This window comes from Gorilla gorilla, chromosome 16, assembly GCF_029281585.2.
Source record: "Gorilla gorilla gorilla isolate KB3781 chromosome 16, NHGRI_mGorGor1-v2.1_pri, whole genome shotgun sequence".
NCBI lineage: Eukaryota > Metazoa > Chordata > Mammalia > Primates > Hominidae > Gorilla > Gorilla gorilla.
Window position 1 is genome coordinate 40,506,894 of NC_073240.2, and position 20,721 is coordinate 40,527,614.

Sequence of the window (20,721 nt, forward strand, 5' to 3'; positions counted from 1 at the left end):
TAGGTACTCTATGTACTCCGCTCTGCTCTTACTTCGATACGGTCATTGAGTGCATTCATATTCAGATATGGCCTACACGTTAGTGGCCAAGGTGAACCTTCTTTTAACATCCTATTTTTTTCAACTGAGAATTGTCTAGTTAAGAAATACTCTGGCTTACAGAGTTATTTTTTCTTCAGGGAATCTAATAGTCCCTTGGCATTATGTATTACCCCAAAGTATCATCATTATGAAAATTAATTACTGTTAGAATAACTGGGGAAAAGACCTATAGTTTTCTAAGAATATTCCACATAAGCTGCCTAGCCACTTTATTTTTTTATGTAACGTGTAAGTGCTAACACTGATATAGCTGTACTCTGTGCCAGGCATTGTGTTAAACAGATTATCTCATTTAATCCTAACAGGTGCTCTATGCCTCACTTGGACTCCCTGAAAACAGAGCTTGAGACGAGGGCTTTGTGCAGGTAGTATGTTTGGGAGGTGATCCTTGAGGCATGAATGAGGGCTGCAGAAAGTGAGTCAGAGAAGGAGAAAGTAGAGTCAATATAAGGCTGCATTACTGAAGTGCCATGGTGGGCCACAGGGACTTAACTCTGTGTCAGTGACCTCTTGAGAACTGGACAGAGGCCTCCCACAATTGTCCAGCAGGACAGGAAGCAGGGGTATTTATCCAGTGGTTCCCATGCCCCACCGGCCAAGGATTATTCCCAGACACAGGGAGCTCTGCTTGCAGGGAAGTGAGTAGATGCCGCCAGCAACAGCCCACTGCGGACACAGCTAAAGTCATAGGTGAAATATGTGAGAAGGGGCAACAGAAGCTTCTGACACAATTAGTATCCTCCCATTTTACAGAGAGGGAACTGAGGTACATGGAGGTTACTTCATCCTCCCAAGGTCACAAGGCTAGTCAGTGTGGGGCCAGGATTTAAACACAGGCAATCTGACCTAAAGCTCATGGCCCTAACTGCTGTGCTCCTGACCTCCCGCAGGAGGGATGATGACGGCTGCACTCCAGGCTTCCCTTGTGTAGCTCCGCCTAGAGATTTGGGTGTCTATCGCCAATTCAATCTGGAACCCATCTTGGTGATATTTTTTCAACTGTTGCAGTTCCTCCTTAGGGAATTTATTTTCTTTTAGTTGCAACAACACAAGAAAATGCTACTGAAATGCCACATCTGCATTCATGAGAAAAAAAAAATGAATATCTTTCATCAGAGACCATGTAGGAAGAGACAGGTTCCAACAGTATATCACTTGAGGGAGAGAAAAGGGGGAGAAAATATAGCTCATAAAACTTTTCTTGAGTTCAGAAACTGCTTTTCAATTTTTTATTAAAATGTTATTCTTCAAAGAGTATAGAAATACACCTGGCAATGACCTGTTAGTAGTCAGCCATCTGCTTCAAACATACATAAGAAACATACCCAACCAGATTCTGCCTCATCAAAATTTATTAAGTTGTACATATACAGTATATTATCAGAACAACACCAAAGTGGCTACACTTGACAGATTCTCCTAAAGCGGACATAATTTTCCTAGAGATTATTATTCCCCTTGATAAAAGTTGTAATGATTGTGAAAGCTTTGAAAGATAAGCTTGAAGGGCCACAGCATTGACTATCAGGGCAAGGAGCTATAGATGCCATGCACGCAGGGCCCAGGAGGCAGCAGAGCCGCAGGAGGCTGTGGCAGCCCCGTTTCTGCTGTGAGCAAACAGTGCTATGAGGAGACCAACACAAAGAGGAAGGTGCTTCCTCTCCAGGGGTAGGGTCTTTGGGTTCACATTCAGAAACACAAGACACCACACCCAAGAGAAGAAAGGAAAACAAAACTCCCTACAGGGTCTGGGCTCCCTCCGAGAGACGGGGCCAGTGTGGCCAAAAGAGGGCACGAGTTGAGATGTGGAAGTTTGCTGGTGAGGACACCCATTTCCCTTCAAGCTTGCTCAAGGCACCAGACTAGCTCCTGTAAGTACCAAGAGCAAGAACACAACACTCTAGAGAAAAGGGCAGAGCTGGCGCTTGGTTTGTCCTCACTAACAGGGAAGTATTATCTGCGGTTCTAATTCAACCTGGTGAAATCCACCCCAGAGGGGTCCCAAATTGCTTGTGAGGCTGATGAGTTGAGGACACTGCCCTCCCTCTTCTACCCAGTCTGGCTCCTACAACGACAGGGAAGGAGGAAGTGAAGAGCTCATCTGGGCCAGATGTTGCCTTGGCACTCTACAATGATTATTTCTCCCTGTTCTGTTCCTCCTCTGTGTCCAAAATTAAGAGAGAACCACAGCTGTACAAACAGACTGAAAAGGAGACTGGCCACACCTGAGTTCCGGAGTCTTCCTCAGAAGGAAACCATCTTTGTCAGATTCTTGCCAACCTTTTGGGCAGAGTCACCTTTCCAAATCAGGCCTTTTCAGTTTGATGTTTCCAAAGGACCCAGCTTACACTAACTCTCCATTTTAAAAATACCTTTTAATTCCAAAAGTTTGCATAAGATGATTTTTTCAATATATTTGACTCATACTAGTTGTTACATAGCACCTTTCATGTGAGATCATAGGGAAGAAAAAAAAACTACAGCGCCATAGGCATCTCTCAGGCATCTCCCCCTGTAAGCTTCTCTCTCATTTGTTGAGAAAACACAATTTAAGGTGAAAGACAGAGCGAAGACTTTTCAGTGTTTTCCAGCCAACACTGACCCTGACTGGAGGGTGTAGGTGTATCTCTCTGAGGCGTTGGTGATGCCAAGGGAAAATCAGAATTATCAAGGACAAAATATCTCCCTTACTCCCGGGCACATCTATTGCCATGTGTACCATAGGTGAGGAATCGTCATCCCTTACCTACATCCCAATGAAAGGGATGAAGGGTATCAGGAGAAACAGTGAGTCATATGACTGGGGCTTCCAGAGAAACAGTGTAAGATGCCAAATCCCTATCTTCTCAACAGAAAATGTTTGACATGTTTAAGTTCATCAAACAGGCATTTTCTCTGGAGCCACCATGCTCCATCATGATCTTGGAATTCCCTTAGAGTGCCCCTGCTCCCTGCTCCTGTGAGCTCTGAAAGTCTTCTCTCTGTGTGTTCTCTGCAGAGCCCAGGGAAGTGGGGCATCCTCAGAAAGTGCACATGGGGTACCCACCTCAAGACCCATTCAAAACTGCCCAGCTCTTGTCCCCACAGAGAATAATGTGGACTTCACTAAGGACATGGATCACTGAGATGGATATATATACTCCCTCGATAAAGAGGACACTGGATTTTATGTAGATTTCCCTATCATTCAAAAGCATCTGGCCCATATTGGAGGAATCAACTCACACTGAGTTGCAAGGAGATCATACAATCACATGGCCACAGCATTCCCACACTCTGGTGGGAATATGGAAGCTCTCCGTTGCTTCCAAGAATTTACAATCCTTGCTAGGAATCCACCTTTGGAAAAATGCTCACTTTATTGTTTCTGCTCATCTTCCGCTCCACCCTGCCTACCTTGGGCACCTTTGTCTGGATCAGCTCTTCTGGGGTGTTGCCCAAGGGGGGAAGCAGCCGCTTCTTGCTGTTTCGGGTCTCTGAGAGCCACTGAGGAGGCAACTCAAAAGGCCCAAAGCCAAACTGCAGGGAATACTTATCAGGGAATGTTTCAGGTTCCACAGGGGCTGCCGGTGCCACCTGGGATATAGAGTCCACTGTGCTCAGGGGTGGGGCAGAGGGCGCAAACTGTGGCCCCTGCTCTCCCTCCAGGCAGGTGCTAAATATCTCCTTGGCCTGGAAGTCAGCTGAGCCAATGTACTTGGCCTCACTCTCTTCCTCATCCTCTGTGGGCTTAAAGATCTGCTGCTGCCCAATGTGGAACATCTCCAGGAGCTGGCTACCCGAGCGTATGCTGGGTTCCAGGCTGGCCTCAGCCATGCCGCTCCCTGTACTGACCACATTACGGCGACTGTACCGGTGGTGTAGTTGCACCAGGGTCCCTATCAAGCACTTGCGGACAGATTTGTTCACAGTAAGAAAGAGAACAGGGTTTGCCAGCAGGGAGACTTTGGGCAGCCAAACAGCAGTGAGCAGCAAAAAGACGGAAGTGTCGGGGACATTGAGCACAGTCTGGTAGACGACCAGGGTGGCATAGGGCACGCTACACAAGATGAAGACCATCACCATGGAGAGCAGGGTGGCGTGCAGCTCGGCCTCCCGCTGGGAGGCATAGGGAATAGAGATGGTGTTCTGTGGGGTCCGGAGCGCTGCTATGATGACCTTCTTCTTCTGGCTGGCACTCAGGGCCCGTCGGATGAGTATCAAGAAGAGGAACACCACCACCACAGGCACAATGACCGTGGTGATGTTATACACCAGAACGTACACCAGGTGGCCCAAGGAGTTGCTCCAGACTTCCGTGCAGGTGGACGTGGCATAGATGTCGGCCACATTGGTTACTGCAAACACAGGGACACTGGCCACCACTGCATGGGCCCAGATGTACATCACCAGTTCACGGGACTTGGCATCAGATATTTTCCTCTCCAGTGGATAGAGGACTGAGTAGTACCTGCAAGATACACAAACAAAATTAATTCCACAGAAGATACTTTTTAAATTAGGGGAATCTAAATCACCAAAAGTAGATGACAGGGAAGAAAGGTCAAGTTCTTCTATTCGGCCTAAGACAGAAAAGCACTGGGGGAATCCAGGAAGCCAGACCTAAGTTTTGAGGACTTTGCAAGTACAATGAGAAGCGTCACTAGACCAAAAAATAAAAACCTTTCCAAAGGAGCAGAGGAAAGCCCTGTCCTCACGAGGCTTTACAGGAAAACAAGTAAATAATTTCAATTCATAGCTAGCTTTATAATTTATTGCTACCAGGATGAAATCTCAAAGAGTGCCCTCCATATAAAAGATTTCTCCATCTGCTATAAAGATATCTACTTTTCAATTTGAGGGTAAAGGGTAATTAGTAAACAATTTTATATGGGCTAAAGAAGCTTTAGGGCAATTTTCAGAGCTACCAACAGAAATAAGTTTGTCTACACACATATCTAAAGCAGACTTATGCCACAGTCCAGATATCATTAACAACTAAAGTTGTTCAGGGCAGAAGAACCAGTATGAGGAATGGACTCCGACAAGGTCCTTCCACAAAAATCAATTCAGCTGACAAAAGTTATGCCTGCTCAACAGTCATTGCTCCCATGATAATCACTCAGTAACCCTAAGAGCAATTAATAGGTCTAAAATGCCTGCACAATTAGATTTTTGTTAAAATCAAATGAGACATTGTTTTTCCTTCCAATATTTAACTTGATCATTCTGTAAGCACCTAAACAGAATTCCAAAAGCACGCCGTTTCAATATCACCAGTGATTTGAGGGAACTGAATAACTCTTTGCACCCTAGAACCACATCTGTAGTAAAAGGGCTGCCACTAGCTCTCAGAGATATGGTCAGTTTCTTCACATTTGCTTGGCCGTATCTGTGCAGTCAGTTAATGCTGGGGTTGACCTTACAACCTTAGTGACACCCATTCACTCATAGGGCAAGTAAGCACATAAGCTTTCAGATAACAAGTACTTCTTTTTTTTTTTTTTTTTTTTTTTTTTTTTTTTTTTGAGATAGAGTCTCACTCTGTCGCCCAGGCTGGAGTATAGTGGCGTGATCTAGGCTCACTGCAACCTTCGCCTTCTGGGTTCAAGCCATTCTCCTGCCTCAGTCTCTCGAGCAGCTGGGATTACAGGAATGCACTACCACGCCTGGCTAATTTTTGTATTTTTAGTAGAGACGGAGTTTCACCATGTTGGCCCAGGCTGGTCTCGAACTCCTAACCTCAGCTGATCCACCCGCCTCGGCCTCCCAAAGTGGTTGGATTACATACGTGAGCCACCGTGCCCAGCCTCCTGTAACAGGTACTTCTGAGCACCACCTATGCACCAGGTCCTGTGCCTGGCACTGGGTTATAAGAATGAAAAGACACAGGAATGTCTCTAAACCCAACAGGGACAAAGATACACACACTAACAATTACGAACAAGGAGATGACAGCTCTACTAGAGGCAGGCACAAAGGAGGTACAGGTGGCGCCTAAAGCCACCTGGGAAAATAGCAAGAGAGGGAGACACTGCAGTAGAGTCTGGCAGGGGGACCAGCTGAAGGGGAACATTCCAGGCTGAAAGAGATGGGATGCAAACACAATAGCGACCATGGACAATCAGGGAAGGAGGGAGCATGGTAAGATGTGTTCTAGATTTCTTTCTGGGAGGAGGGAAAAAGAGAAAGAAGTGCATAAGTGATGCATGCTTTCACATTTTTTTTCTCTGAATATAGATAGTTTTCTAATGACAACTCAGTAAATATGTGATGGCCCCACCTGTACACATGAATAGATGCTTAGGAGTTCACTGGCTCTGACTGCCATTTGCTCACTGACATGTAACAAACCCAGGCTTCCATTAATTTCCAATCCCGTTACATGTTGGGAAACAGATTGCAACATAAGCACACAGGCTCACTATAAATAATGTTCTTAGTGTGTACACCTCTAAACAGTGATGCAAGAAGTGTAGATGACCTCCCGATGAACTTGCTGACTTAGTACCATGAAACGAATAGCTATGAAGGAAGTGAGAGAAAAGACTGTCTTCTCTTCTTCAGGTGTACATGTGGATGCTTGTAAGTAATTTGCATCTGTGAATAACAAAATAGGAATTCGCCAGCCCTGTTTTCCTACTAAAAGGACTTGTTTTACTTTTTAAAATTATGATAAAATTACAATAGCTTTTCTGCTGGAAAGAAAATGATAATTTCTTACTGTTTTCGTATTTCTTTGTTTAAGACCAAGGCCCCAGAAGTAACCCACAGGGATTATTGCATTGCCTCCAGGTATAACAGCAAACTGTTCAGAATAATGTATTCTCCTTGTTGAGTCTTATTAAAAAAAAAAAAAAAAAACTTTCAGGATTCATAGCAGCATTACTCACAATATCCAAAAAGTAGAAACAACCTAAATATCCACCAACTAGTAAATGGAGAAACAAATTTAGTATACTCCTAAAATTAAATGAATATATTATTTGGCCATGAAAAATGAATGAAGTACTGATACATTCTATAACATGAACTTTGAAAACATGCTGAGTGAAAGAAGCCAGACACAAAAGAACACACACTGTATGATTCCACCTACATGTAATGTCCAATAAAGCAAACATATAGAAAAAGAAAGTAGATTCATAGTTGTTTATGGTCTGGGGATGGGCACAACGAGTGACCGTAAGTAAATGGGCACAAGTTTCTTTGTGAGGTAATAGAAATGTTTTAAAATTATATTGTGATGATGGCTGTACAATTCTATAAATATATTAAAATTCATTGACTTGTACACTTCCAATAGGTGAATTTTATAATATGTAAATTATATCTCAGTCCAGAACATCAAACTGAAGACTTAAGACTTTACCACAGCAGGTACTACCAGGGGCATTCAGAAGGACACTGAACACAAAATGGTTCGACATAAAATGCATTAGTGTACCCACCGGAAGTACTCTTGAGAAAGGACTCTGACTTCACTCTTATATTCCAGTCCTGTGCAATGGCACTTTCCAGATATTCAAAAAGCAATGGAAGAGACATGCAACGTCACCATAAAGCAGGCGTGGCAAACTGGCATCTCAGGGCACACATTCATCTTGCTGAAGGGATTCGCATGACCCACATAATACTTTTTGAAAAAAAAATTAATTGCCAACATTTTTAAATTACGGAATTCTAGATTTTTTTATTCCTCTTCTGAAAGAATAAAAAAGTCCTGCCCACCGAGTCTAGATTCCTACAAAGCAATTATTAGCTGCAACTGCTGAGCGGCTGATCCCCATGAACGAGAATGTGGACACACTCTCCACGTGCCACAATTGCAACCTGGTTATTGCTTGACTTGTCACCTGCCTTGTTTGGCTCCATGGATGGTGAGATTCCAGTCCCTTCTAAGGAGCTGGAGCTGCTCCCAACAAGATCTGATGGTAACATGATTGCAGAAATATATCTAAGGAAGAATGTGCCATCAGAAGGGAAGCCTGAGAAAGAGAGGCAAATACTGGTGCAGCCCATCCTAACACAGGCCATAAATAATTCACTTAATTATTTCTACTGCTCTGGAATCTGAGGCTCAGAAAGTTTAAGCAGCTTTACCCAAAGCCACTCAGCTAGAAAGCTATGTAGGCAGGACTCAAAGCCAGGCTTCTATTCCAACATCCATTAACCACAATGGCAATGACTTCTCCCAGTATGCTGGGGGCTTCGTGTGACTCTGTGTCCCTCCATGCAGACAGCACCAGGCAGCTGAAGAAATCAGGGTCCCTGGCCTGAGAGGCTGAAATGACTCTATAGATGGGTTCTACAATCAATACCCTCACAGGTCATTAAGGTATTATGTTTTGAATGGACAAAGAGTTCTAAATTTTCAAATTAATCTAAAATGTAGTTAAATTTTAACATAGGGCATAAAATTAGAATAGCCTGCACTTTCCCTTCAGCAACGTTTCCTCTGTGTTAATCTTGAAATCAAAAGTACTCATGGACATAAAATACTTTTCAATTCTTGTTTGCTTACTTAATTCAATTCTCTAGAAAATATTATCTAAACTGTATTCATGAAGCACTAGCTAGAAAGGAGAAAGGCAGGAATTTGCTGATTACGAGATCTTTATGCAACTTTGATAAAATTGATCCAATTGTGCAGAATGGCAGTAACTAAGATGTAAGGTTCACTTCCAAATGAACATCTTTTTAAAGAGGATAGGAAGAGAAAGGAATCACCACTGCAATATGAAGCCTTGGAAATAAATCCTCCAGAGGAATTCTGGTGTTACCTAGCCAGATCCAAGTGGACCATCTAATCGTTTGTTAAATAACCACTGAATCATTCCCTTGTTCTTTCAGAGATGTTCCATACTGCATCAAAAAGCCCTAATTGCAGAGTTATCAATCAGATGAAAAATCTACTGCAAATTGCAACACAAATACCACCAACTGCAACCAAGCTGAAGTGACACCATGATCTAGCAGCTCTGCCCCAGCATCCTCACCATGGAACTCCCATCCCCAGGTCTTCTCTCAATGGTTCTATTTTCCATGGCTGTTGCTAAATCACCTGTCCTTTGTGAAGCATCTGTTTTGCACATTTATTCCCTTTCTGTTGATCACAAGCTGACTAAAAAGCAGTATACGGAACATTGACTACTCATCATTTGCTTCATGATGCTAATTTTTTAATACAACTTAAAAAAAAAGTTAGCTCCTGGCTACCTGATCTTACCTGTCCAAAGCAATAGCAGGGAAGCTGAGGATGGTCACAGAGCAGAATACTTTGTGCAAAAATTTGACGACCTTGCAGAAGAGCATGGTGTAAATCCACCAGCAACAGTGAGGACTGGTGCTGAGGATGATGTCGAAGGGCACACAGACCAGGCTGGCACAAATCCCCGAGCAGGCCAGGTTTTTAATGAACCTGTTGGTGACAGATTTGAACACGGTTGTGCGGCAAGTTGACCATAACACCATGAAGTTTCCTGGTCAGATATGAAAGAAAATAAAATAATTTAAATAAAAATTTAAGAACTAAAAAAAAGGAAAAAAGTACAGGTTAAAAAATGTAAAAAACACATTTGAGAGTTGATTTCAAAAGATTTAATGTAAATCCTAATATTAAAATTTAACATATATGATACCTTACAGTCAATTTATGTGAAATTATTAAATCACATATCAATAAGTCTAGAAAAAATTTTAGTGGTGAGTTTCTCTATTTAATTTTGGGCAAAATAGTATTATAACGATGGCTTAGTCTCATCAGTGTATAAACAATTTGCTAGTTATTACTTAATCCCAGGCAGTCTGCTCTTATCAAGTTTTCTAGTGACCTCCATGTTGCCAAACTCTGCAATAGAAATACAGTGCAAACCGCACATGTCATCTTAAATTTATGGTAGCCATGTTTTAAAAAAGTAAAGAGAAGCAGGTGAGATTTTAATAATATTTTTTATTCAACCCAACAGATCCCAAATATTTCAACATGTAATGATTACTTTAAAATTATTAATATTTCTCATTGTTGTTTTTGTACTAAGTCTTCAAAATGCAATGTGCATTTTATTTTACACTTACAGCACATCTCAGTTTGCACTAGTCACCTTTCAATAGCCACATGCAGCTAGTGGCCACCACACTGGACAGCATTGTTCCAGACTTCAGCAGCAATGATGCAACCAATCATCTCTCTTTGAGCATTGTCCCCTGTGGCTTCCACAGGCCTACAGTCTCCTGGTTTTCCTTCCACCCTCCCGCTTCCGCCAGTCCTTGGCTGCTGCAAGTCTACTCTTACCAGGTTTTACAGAAGAGCATGGTACAGCTCCGCCCCCTCTATCCTCTCTCAATAGCCTCTCCCTACATTAGACTACCCATTCTGGTAATTTTCCATCAAAATGCTAATGACTCCCAAATTCATGTCCTAAAGTAGGGTTTTCCCCTCAACTCCAGAATCCTTTTTCCAGATAAACTTCTGACACCCCTCTCAATCCCCACCATGTTCCTCAAGGGTTTACCTACTCCGATGCCTACTGCCTAATCTCATACCTTCCTTCCCCTGGCTTGCTGGGCTCCAGCCACTCTAGTCTTTGTGCCATTCCTGAAACACATCAGGGCTAATCCTGCCTCAGTGCCTTTGTATACATTTTCTTATACTGCTTGGGATGTTGTTCATATGTCTGATTACTTTAAATCCCAGTCTTAGTTTAAATGCTGCCTTGTCAAAAACGCCTTCTCTAACCATTATTTTATTTTAAACACTAACTGCTCCTGCCTCCATTATGTTCCATTATCATATCCCATTGCATCCTTCATAGTTCTCATCACAATTATTCATTTGGTGACTTGTTATCTCTCCATTTCATGAAGAAAAACTGTATCAATCTTGTTCACTGTTATAACTCCATGCCTAGCTCAGTATCTGGCACAGAGTAGGCATTTGATAAATATTTGTTGAAGAAATGAATTTGTAAAATAAGCAGACACACGGTAATCAAAAGTCCCTGTGGTAAGAGAACCCCTTTTGTAGTATGTATGTCATGTAAAGATATTCTAAGTCAGCAAGCAGTTCCCAAATCTCACCATACGTCGGAATGACTGTACCAGATACACTGAATCACAGTGCATAAGTATGGAACTGGGAACCTGCAACTGTAACAGGCACGTTGGTACAGTTGGCCCCCAGACTACAGTTTCTTTTAAACCACTTTTAGACAGAGTCCACAGCCCCATGCTCAGACTCTCACAGGGAACCAGTCCTCAGGTGTGCAGGGCAGCCTGCTGAGGGGTTTTATTAGCATTTACATGCTCATGAATGAGGAAAGTTGTTTTCATGCTGTTATTTCTTTAAAACCCAAGACTGCTATAATCACATTTTATTTCCATCTATTTATATGCCTCTAGACAGCATGCAGAGCCAAATCTCTTCTGCTATTAAGAACCCGAGGCTAAATAGTCCTATGTTCTTTCCATTCTCTAAACCTCTGCTCTCGCTCTCTCCTCATTTAAAACTGACTCATTTGGTTCTAAGAACCTGAATTGGATGAACATGTCAGGATACAAGCACCCATACCCAATACCCAATTGGCTATACATTTAAAAATAAACGTGTGTGTGTGTGTGTGTGTGCATGTACAGGTGCATGCCCACACAGCAACAAAGCAAGATAACTATATGATTATTTAACCTCATTAGCACTTCAGATTCTCCTTCGTTTTACAAGGCATACCAAGTAAGGATAACTCATTATATATTTAAGTAACAAAATTTTCAACCTCTATACACTTTTTATTTTAGAGGTCACATTCTAAGTCACCTAATCTACCCTAGAAATGATCTAAGCTCTGGAACCATTCCAATTCCCTATGTATTCCCATTATACTTTCTAATGTTTAATTCCATGACAATACCCAATGCCATTGCTGTGGACACAGCAACACAATTAGGACATACAGCCCATACAACCAAAAAGGAAATAAGAGGTAGAGAGTGGTGACATTGGTACAAGTCTGCCCTCCCTGGGACTGCTGTAACTATGTCATTCCTCAAGAAAAATAACTAACGGATACTAGGCTTAAGACCTGAGTGATGGCCGGGCGCGGTGGCTCATGCCTGTAATCCCAGCACTTTGGGAGGCTGATCACGAGGCGGATCACGAGGTCAGGAGATCGAGACCATCCTGGCTAACAAGGTGAAACCCCGTCTCTACTAAATATACAAAAAATTAGCCCAGCGTGGTTGCGGGCGCCTATAGAACCAGCTACTCGGGAGGCTGAGGCAGGAGAATGGTGTGAACCCAGGAGGCGGAGCTTGCAGTGAGCTGAGATCGTGCCACTCCAGCCTGGGTGACAGAGTGAGACTCCATCTCAAAAAAAAAAAAAAAAAAAGGCCTGAGTGATGAAATAATCTGTACAACAAACCCCCATGGCACATGTTTACCTATGGAACAGACCTGCACATCCTGCACACGTAGCCCTGAACTTAAATAAAAGTTAAAAAAAAAAATACAAATTAAGACTTCTCGTTCTTTAATATACTTAATAGTCAAAGATAGTGGATGTGGAAGACAAAGACATGTGAATTAACCACAACTCTGACAGACAGTGCTTGATTGATAATGAAGAACCTTTTTCCAACTAAATTTTGCCTCTGCAAAATTTTAGCTTTGGTTGTCCTTTTAAACCGGTTTATTGGCTTTGCATCTTTGAGAGCAACAATTCTGGCCTGTTAAAGAGACTAGTAACTAAAATGAAAAAGATATTCCAAAAGAGCATTGGGAAATCGTGTGCATCTGAGAATCCTTCTGGGAAAACGGACACATTACCCCTTTGAAAACTACCAACTTCCCCAGAGACTTAAAGCAGTAAAAGATCCATGGCCATGCTTGTACAGAAAGATAACATGCCACCCAGAACATTCTAAAAACTAGAACTTGAAAAAAGCTAATGCAAAGTGGAGGTGATATAAAATTACAAGGAAAAGCCTATGACAGACTGTGCCAAGAGGGAGGCCAAAGTGGATCGACAAGGGTCAGAAAGCCTACAAAGGAACTTTTACACTTAGTATACACCTTGTGATGCAAGAGGAAAGTTTAAACAAGTAACAGTAACCCCATAATAGAAGAAACAACCAGCCAACCACTACTTTGTGTTACTGGATTTTTAAATGCCTTATTTGCTTCAGTTTGCAGTCCAAAATGTAACCAAGAAGAGTCTCTTGGGTTTAAAGAATTGTGTGAAGGGCATATTAGGAAAGGCTTTTAACTAATATGCCAGGTAACAACAGGAATGACTTTTAACCTAACTATGCATTTATATATAAAGTAGCTTTCTTATAGACAGCATATAGTTGGCTCTTGCTTTTTTTAACTGATCTGACAATCTCCATCTTTTAATTGGTATATTTAGAATATTTGTGTTTTTAATTTTAATTTTAATTTTTTTTTTAGAGACAGGATCTCACTATATTGCCCAGGCTGCTCTCAAGCTCCTGGGTGCAAGTAATCTTCCTAGCTCAGTCTTCCAAGTGGCCGAGACTACAGATGCACGCCACTCTACCCAGCTAGAACATTTACATTTAATATAATTATTGATATGGTTGGATTAAAATCTGCCAACCTGCCAGTTGTTTCCTATTTATCCCATCTGTTCTTTTTTCCTTTTTCTCTTTCTGATTTAGGATTATAGGTTGAGTATCCCTTATCCAAAATGCATGGAATCAGAAGTGTTTCAAATTTCAAACTTTTTCAGATTTTGGAATATTTGCATCATATTTACCAGTTGAGCACCTCAAATCCAAAAATCCAAAATCCAAAATGCTTCAATGAGCATTTCATTTGAGCATCATGTTGGTGCTCAAAAAGTTCCAGATTCTGGGTGTGGTGGCTCACACCTGTAATCCCAGCACTTTGGGAGGTCAAGGCGGGCAGATCACGAGATCAGGAGATCAAGATCATCCTGGCGAACATGGTGAAACCCCGTCTCTACTAAAAATACAAAAAATTAGCCGGGCGTAGTAGTGGGTGCCTGTAGTCCCAGCTACTCAGCAGGCTGAGGCAGGAGAATGGCGTGAACCTGGGAGGCGGAGCTTGCAGTGAGCCGAGATTGCGCCATTGCACTCCAGCCTGGGTGACAGAGCGAGACTCCGTCTCAAAAAAAAAAAAAAATTCAGATTTTGGAGCATTTCGGTTTTGTATTTTCAGATTTAGGATGCTCACAGTGTGACTGAATATTTTTTATAATTCCATTTTATCTCCACTGTTGGCTTATTATTTATACTTCTTTTACTTTTTTTAGTGGTTGCCTATATTTACAACATACATCATGAATTATAATCTACATTCAAATACTATTATACTGCTTCACATGTAATATAAGAACCTTATAAGAGTACTGTAATGGTTAATACTAAATGTCAACTTGGCTGGATTGAAGGATGCAAAGTGTTGGTTTTGGGTGTGTCTGTGAGGGTGTTGCCAACAGAGATTAACATTTGAGTCAGTGGACTGGGAAAGGCAGACCCACCTTCAATCTAGGTGGCCACAATCTAATCAGCTGCCAGCACGGCAAGAATAAAAGCAGCAGAAAAACGTGGAAGGACTAGACTGGCTAAGTCTTCTGGCCTCCATCTTTCTCCTGTGCTGGATGCTTCCTGCCCTCAAATATCAGAATCCACGTTCTTCAGCTTTTGGACTCTTGGACTTACACCAGTGATCTGCCAGGGGCTCTTGGACCTTTGGCTACACACTGAAGGCTGCACTATTGGCTTCCCTACTTCTGAGGTTTTGGGACTTGAACTGGCTTCCTGGCTCCTCAGCTTGCAGACGGCCTACTGTGGGACTTCACTTTGTGATCGTGTGAGTCAATTCTTCTAATAAACTCCCCTTCATATATACATCTATCCTATTAGTTCTGTCCCACTAGAGAACCCTGACTAATACAAGCATATTCCTAATTCCTCTCTTCTAAGCTTTATTTTTTTTTTTGAGACAGGGTCTTGCTCTGTTGCCCAGTCTGGAGTGCAGTGGCATGATCCCAGCTGACTGCAACCTCCGCTCCCCGCAGGCTCAAGTGATCCTCCTGCCTCAGCCTCCCAAGTAGCTGGGACTACTGGTGCATACTATCATGCTTGGCTAATTTTTGTAGAGACAGGGTCTCACTATGTTGCCCAGGCTTGTCTCGAACTCCTGGGCTTAAGTGATCTGCCTGCCTCAGCCTCCCAAAATGCTTGAATTACAGGCATGAGCCACCATGCCTGGGCCTCTTCTCAGCTTTTTAAACTTATCTGACAATCTCTGTCTTTTAATTGCTATATTTAGAATATTTACATTTTTGTTGTCATACATTTTACTTTTATATAAACTGTAATTCAATATACATTGCTACAATTTCTTCTTTCAGTAGTCATTTAACGTTTAGAGTAATTAAAAATAAGAAAAAATCTTTTACAGTTACCTCCATTTCAATCATTTCTGGAGATCTTTATTTCTTTGTGTAGATACAAGTTTCTGTCTGGTATCACATTCCTTCCACCTAAGGAATGTCCCTGAGCATTTCTTGCAGTACAGGTCTGCTAGTAATGAATTCCCTCTTTCTGGTTGTCTGAAAAATGTCTTTCTTTTTTCTTCATTTTTGAAAGAGTATTTTTGCTGAGGATAATATTCTGAGTTGAGAGGGTTTCTTCACCCAGCAGTTGAAAGATATCACTCCATTGTCTTCTGGATTACACAATTTCTGATAGTAAGTTTCCTGACTCTTACCTCTGCTTCTCTGTGTATAATGTGTCTTTTCTTTTCTCTACCTTCCTTCAAGATTTTCTCTCTTTGGTTTATAGCAGTTTAAATATGATGTGTCTAGGTAGTTAAATATGATGTGTCTAAGGGTGTGTGTGTGTACGCACACACCTTGGTTAGGACTATGGTTTGATGTCTTTTATCATCATTTTAATAGTTACATAAAGGCAACAGTGCCTTCATGGTCATGCCCTAATTCATTCTATCTATTTTATATTGATGGGTTTTATAAACTGTTTCCAATATTTCATTATTATACAATGCTGACATCAACATCCTTATATATATAATCTTTGGGAATTGAACTGAATATTTACTGGGGATAAATTACTAGAAGCAGAATTTCTGGGTTAAACAGCTTGCACATTTTTAATATATATTACCAAAGGACTCTCCACAAATAGCATGTGAGAAAGTTGGTGTCCCCAAATGCTCACTAAAAGTTCTGCAGCCTCACTAAAATGTTTGCAACCATGGCATGTGAGAAAGTTGGTTTCCCCAAGGGCTAAAAGTTCTGCAGCCTCACTAAAATGTTTGCAACTGTGCATGTTTCCTCTATCCTAGGATTTACGTCTTTCTATTTCTAGAAAATTTTCACCCATTGCCTCTTTGAATTTTATCCTACCTCTTTCTCTTTATTCTCTTTTTCTGGATTTCTTATTAGACTTACGTCAGACCTCATTCTATTGATTATAACTCTTAACCACTTATTCTTATTTTCCATCAATTCACCCTCTTCCGAAAACTGGGTGATATTTCTCAGGTTTACCTTCAATTTTTAATCCATTCTCAATTCATCTGGAAGTAATCATATCATCACCTCTTTTATTTAAAATTTGTATTTGCATCTACCTCAAATGGCCTATTCTTTATTCCTAGTATTCAGTTAGTTTACTATGGCTTCCATTCCTTCGTTAATCTGTAATCATTTTTTAAATGCTTATGGTTTCTTTCAGATTATTCTGTTGTATCTACTGTCTAGAAGAATTAATTTTGCCACCTGTTGGGTCAGCTTGCTCTCCTTTCTAGTTTTTCTCAGATGGTTCCTAATATTCAATTATGAGCTCATAGTCTGTGGGGGTTGTTTTTCTGTGGTAGGTTATATTGCCTGGCTATAGAAGTGTTCCAAGTGGCTGGCCAAGCACACATTAGTACTTTGTTGCACTTTTGTGAGCCAATAAAAGACAATATGGCTGACAGATCATTCTGAGAAAGGTTAAGTTTGTAGTGAAATTTTTATCCTAGGGAGATGCAGAATATTTTAATAACTAAGGACATAGATCCTGAAACCCAACTCCCAGACTCAATACCCAGCTCTGTCACTTACCAGCTACGTGGTTATGGGTAAATTACCTTCTTTGTGCTTCAGTGTCATCATCTATAATGTGAACATAATAACAAAGTCTATGTGCAAGAGGCATTGTGAGGGCTAAATTAGTCAATACAGTAATATATGTACAGTGCTTAGAACTGCTTCTTGTGAATAGTATGTGCTGTTTAAGTGTTATACGTTACTGTTACTATTATTTACATGAAGGTTTCAGAGGGAACCAAGAAAAGGTCTGAAAGAGAGAAAAAGAGAGAGGTTCGGCCAGAGGAAAAGAAACATGGAGCTGTGTGTAGAGGAGACAGAAGGGGACAGCTCAGAAGGGAGACAGAGGACCTTGGGAAGCAGCCAGGAATGTGACATGGTAGGACTGACTGACCCCAGTTTCCAAATGGAACACTGAGGTCTCCCAAGGGAGAATCACCCAGGTTTGCCCTGTGAAGTCCCCTTGAGTGGTGCTCCTCTGGCAGAATCACATCAGATTGTCTCATGTGGTCAGAACGGGTGCCCCGGGACCATGAAGTTTGGGCAACTGTGGCAAACTCAGTGCTCTTCTTCAGGCCTGTAGAGACACAACTTGTCTCTCTCCTCCCTGCTGTCATCTGGATTCAGTGACTTCACAAAAGCCTTTCTTTCTCTCTAGCAGAGAGGGCAGGAACCACTGTGAGGCCTGCTTTTCCAAGAATGTTCAACCTTGACTCAAAGCAAACATGAAACATCTCAGATTAAGGATATCCCTTCTCCAGATAGGTCCTGCTTATAGAATCTATCAAGTCTACTATAAAACATTCAATATACCACACAGAAAATGTAAATTAATACAGCCATTATGACAAACACCAGGGAGGTTCCTCAAAAAAGTAACAAGAGAACTATCCCATGATTCAGCAATCCCACTACTGGGTATATATCCAAAGGAAATGAAATCAGTATCTAAAAGAGATATCTGCACTCCCATGTCCATTGCAGCATTATTCCCGATCACCAAGATGTGGAATCAACCTGTGTCTGTCAAAGGATGAATGGATAAATGGACGAATGGTATATATACACAACAGAATACTGCAGCCTTAAGAAAAGGAGGAAATCCTGTCATTTGCAATAACACAGATGACCCTGGAGGAGATTATATTACATGAAATAAGCTAGGCACAGAAAGACAAAGACCACATGATCACATTTACAGGTGGAATCTAAAACAGCCAGAATCATAGAAGCAGAGTGTAGAATGGGCTGCCAGTAGGACGAAGCGTTGGAGAGATACTGGTCAAAGGACACAAACTTTCTGTTAGGAGAAATAAGTTCAAGAGGTCTACTGTACAACATGGTGACTACAGTAAGCAATATATTATATACTTAAAATTGCTTTAAATGTAGATTTTAAGTGTTCTCAGCACAAATAAAAATACGAGATAATGCACATGTCAATTAGCTTGATTTAGCCACTCCACATTATACACCTATTTCAAAATACATGTTGTACAACACAGATATATACCATTTTTGTCAATGAAAAATATTTTTAAAAAGCAATAACAAAATAAAATGTCTAACAGAATTCCTGCAGTAGCACACAAACATGACATGCCTTAATAGAATGCCAATATGAATTAAAAACCACACAAGGTTATGAAAATCAAAAAAGATATCAATGACCTTGGCATTGTTTCATTAAGAAAAGGCAAAAATCTCAAAGTAATGATAACTGGCTGATAGTGTTTTAAATCTAATTAGCTAGACAGCTTGAAACAACCATGAGATTATTTCATCATTATGAAAAGAGTTTTCTAAAACGTTATCTGACCAAGGATATGTTACAAATAATAAAACAATGATTCTAACTATGCTTGGTTACTTGTTTAATAAAAAACAACCAGCCAGGTGTGGTGGCTCACACCTGTAATCCCAGCATTTTGGGAAGCCAAGGCAGGAGGATTGCTTGAGGCCAGGAGTTCAAGACCCACCTGGTCAACACAGCAAGACCTCATTTCTACCAAAAATAAAAATTAAAAATAAGAAAGCTTAGCCTGGTGTGGTGGCATGCACCTGTAGTCCCAGCCTCTTAGGAGGCAGAGGCAGTAGGATCACCTGAGTCTAGGAGTTGGAGGCTACAGTGAGCTATGATCACAACACTGGACTTCAGCCTTGGTAACAGAGCAGGATTCTGTCTCAAAAAAAAAAAAAAAGCTTTGAAAAACATTAATCAATCCAAGATATGTTCCCAGTAGGTAGCCAGCAAGCACCCTTGTGCATTTAGGCTCACAGGATGAGCAACTAAAAATTTTAATCAAGATGGAAAAAAACTATTCCATTTTTTGCCACCATCACTAGAAAGCAGTGAAAGCATTCCTGAATATCTGACGGCACTGCTCTATTTGTTTAGGTATAATTCAAATGTAGTTTCACTATGACACTTATTTTTGAAAAGAGTTGGTTATGTATTCATTATTTGTAAATAAATAAATAAATATTGCCAGAGAATATTCATTATTTGTGAGACTGACAACTTAAATCCATATTGAAGAATAGCAGAGGTACAAAAGTAACTTGATTGATTTCACTAAAGGCATTCAATGGTTCCCTACTGCCGTTAAAATAAAACAAGTTTAAACTTCTCAACATCATATAACACCCTTTAAGATATAACCCCTGGCTACCCACACACCTACTAACTAACGTTGCAGCATCGTGATGGAATGGGATAATCCTGGAAATCTAAAGGTCAAATTCATGTTTTTCTCTGAGTCCTTACAGCTGCTGCCCAAGCAAAACCTCCAAAGAGAATTAGTAAGAGAGAGAGCAAGAGAGAGAGCGAGGGAAAGACAAGATAGGAATACAGAACTCCTCATTGTAGAGAAGTCAAATGATACCTGGAGAGTTCAAAAACAGGCACTGTTAAGCTCTGTGGAGCAGGGAGTATGATGGCAGGCAGGGAACCAACATTAAACAACTGAGTTTCATAGTTCACACTTCCAAAGCAAATAGTTCTAAAAAGTTCTAAATAGCTCTAAAAAGGATTCTATCTTACTTTGATTTTTTAACAATATTGTTCTTTAATCTATGCAGATACATTTTCCAAGTGACCAGAGAGTCAGTGTTGACTGAGTGATAAGAAGTTTTTTGATTTGAGGATTTTTGCTACTGGTATCAGAAGAATTATGGCCAAAGAATGTAGGGGAAAACCAGCTTGCAGCCATAGGGCTATGCCTGGCAGTGTTCAGTACAATTTGCTCTTCCTGCCAGTCTATAAAACTTTGAGCCTCTTCCTCACTAAAGAAGTGTCAGTTTGCTGTAACTTATGATTAAACTAATACCTGCCCAACTCAGTTTAAGCTGATTGCTATTGGCATGAGAAAATCATGTTATTTTAGCTACAATTAATTTGATTCCAGAGGATTTTTTCTGAAATGATGCAGAAAGTTCAAACTAAGCAGGAGTTGAATTAACAGGAAGAAGCTATGTAGTAAGTTCATTAAAATTCATGGTGAATATTAAATAATTACTTTGAATGAAAAGCATCTTAAGA

At 40.9% G+C, this 20,721-nt stretch overlaps 1 protein-coding gene across 10 annotated transcripts in view; it reads right to left on the minus strand.

The window, feature by feature from the left end:
- Window positions 1-1,436: 1,436 nt before the first annotated feature.
- The window catches only part of GPR176 (G protein-coupled receptor 176), a 120,201-nt gene continuing 100,916 nt past the window's right edge, over window positions 1,437-20,721 (minus strand). For 8 of the 10 annotated variants that reach the window (XM_004055958.5, XM_055363359.2, XM_055363357.2 and 5 more), the window contains 2 exons: window positions 9,311-9,563; window positions 1,437-4,552 (listed from right to left, as the gene is read on the minus strand). In XM_004055958.5, the coding sequence (XP_004056006.1) occupies window positions 3,430-4,552; window positions 9,311-9,563 (1,376 nt within the window). In that variant the 3' untranslated portion in view covers window positions 1,437-3,429. The remainder of the gene's footprint in view (window positions 4,553-9,310; window positions 9,564-20,721) is intronic. The other 2 variants (XM_063698465.1, XM_063698466.1) reach the window with 1 other exon arrangement.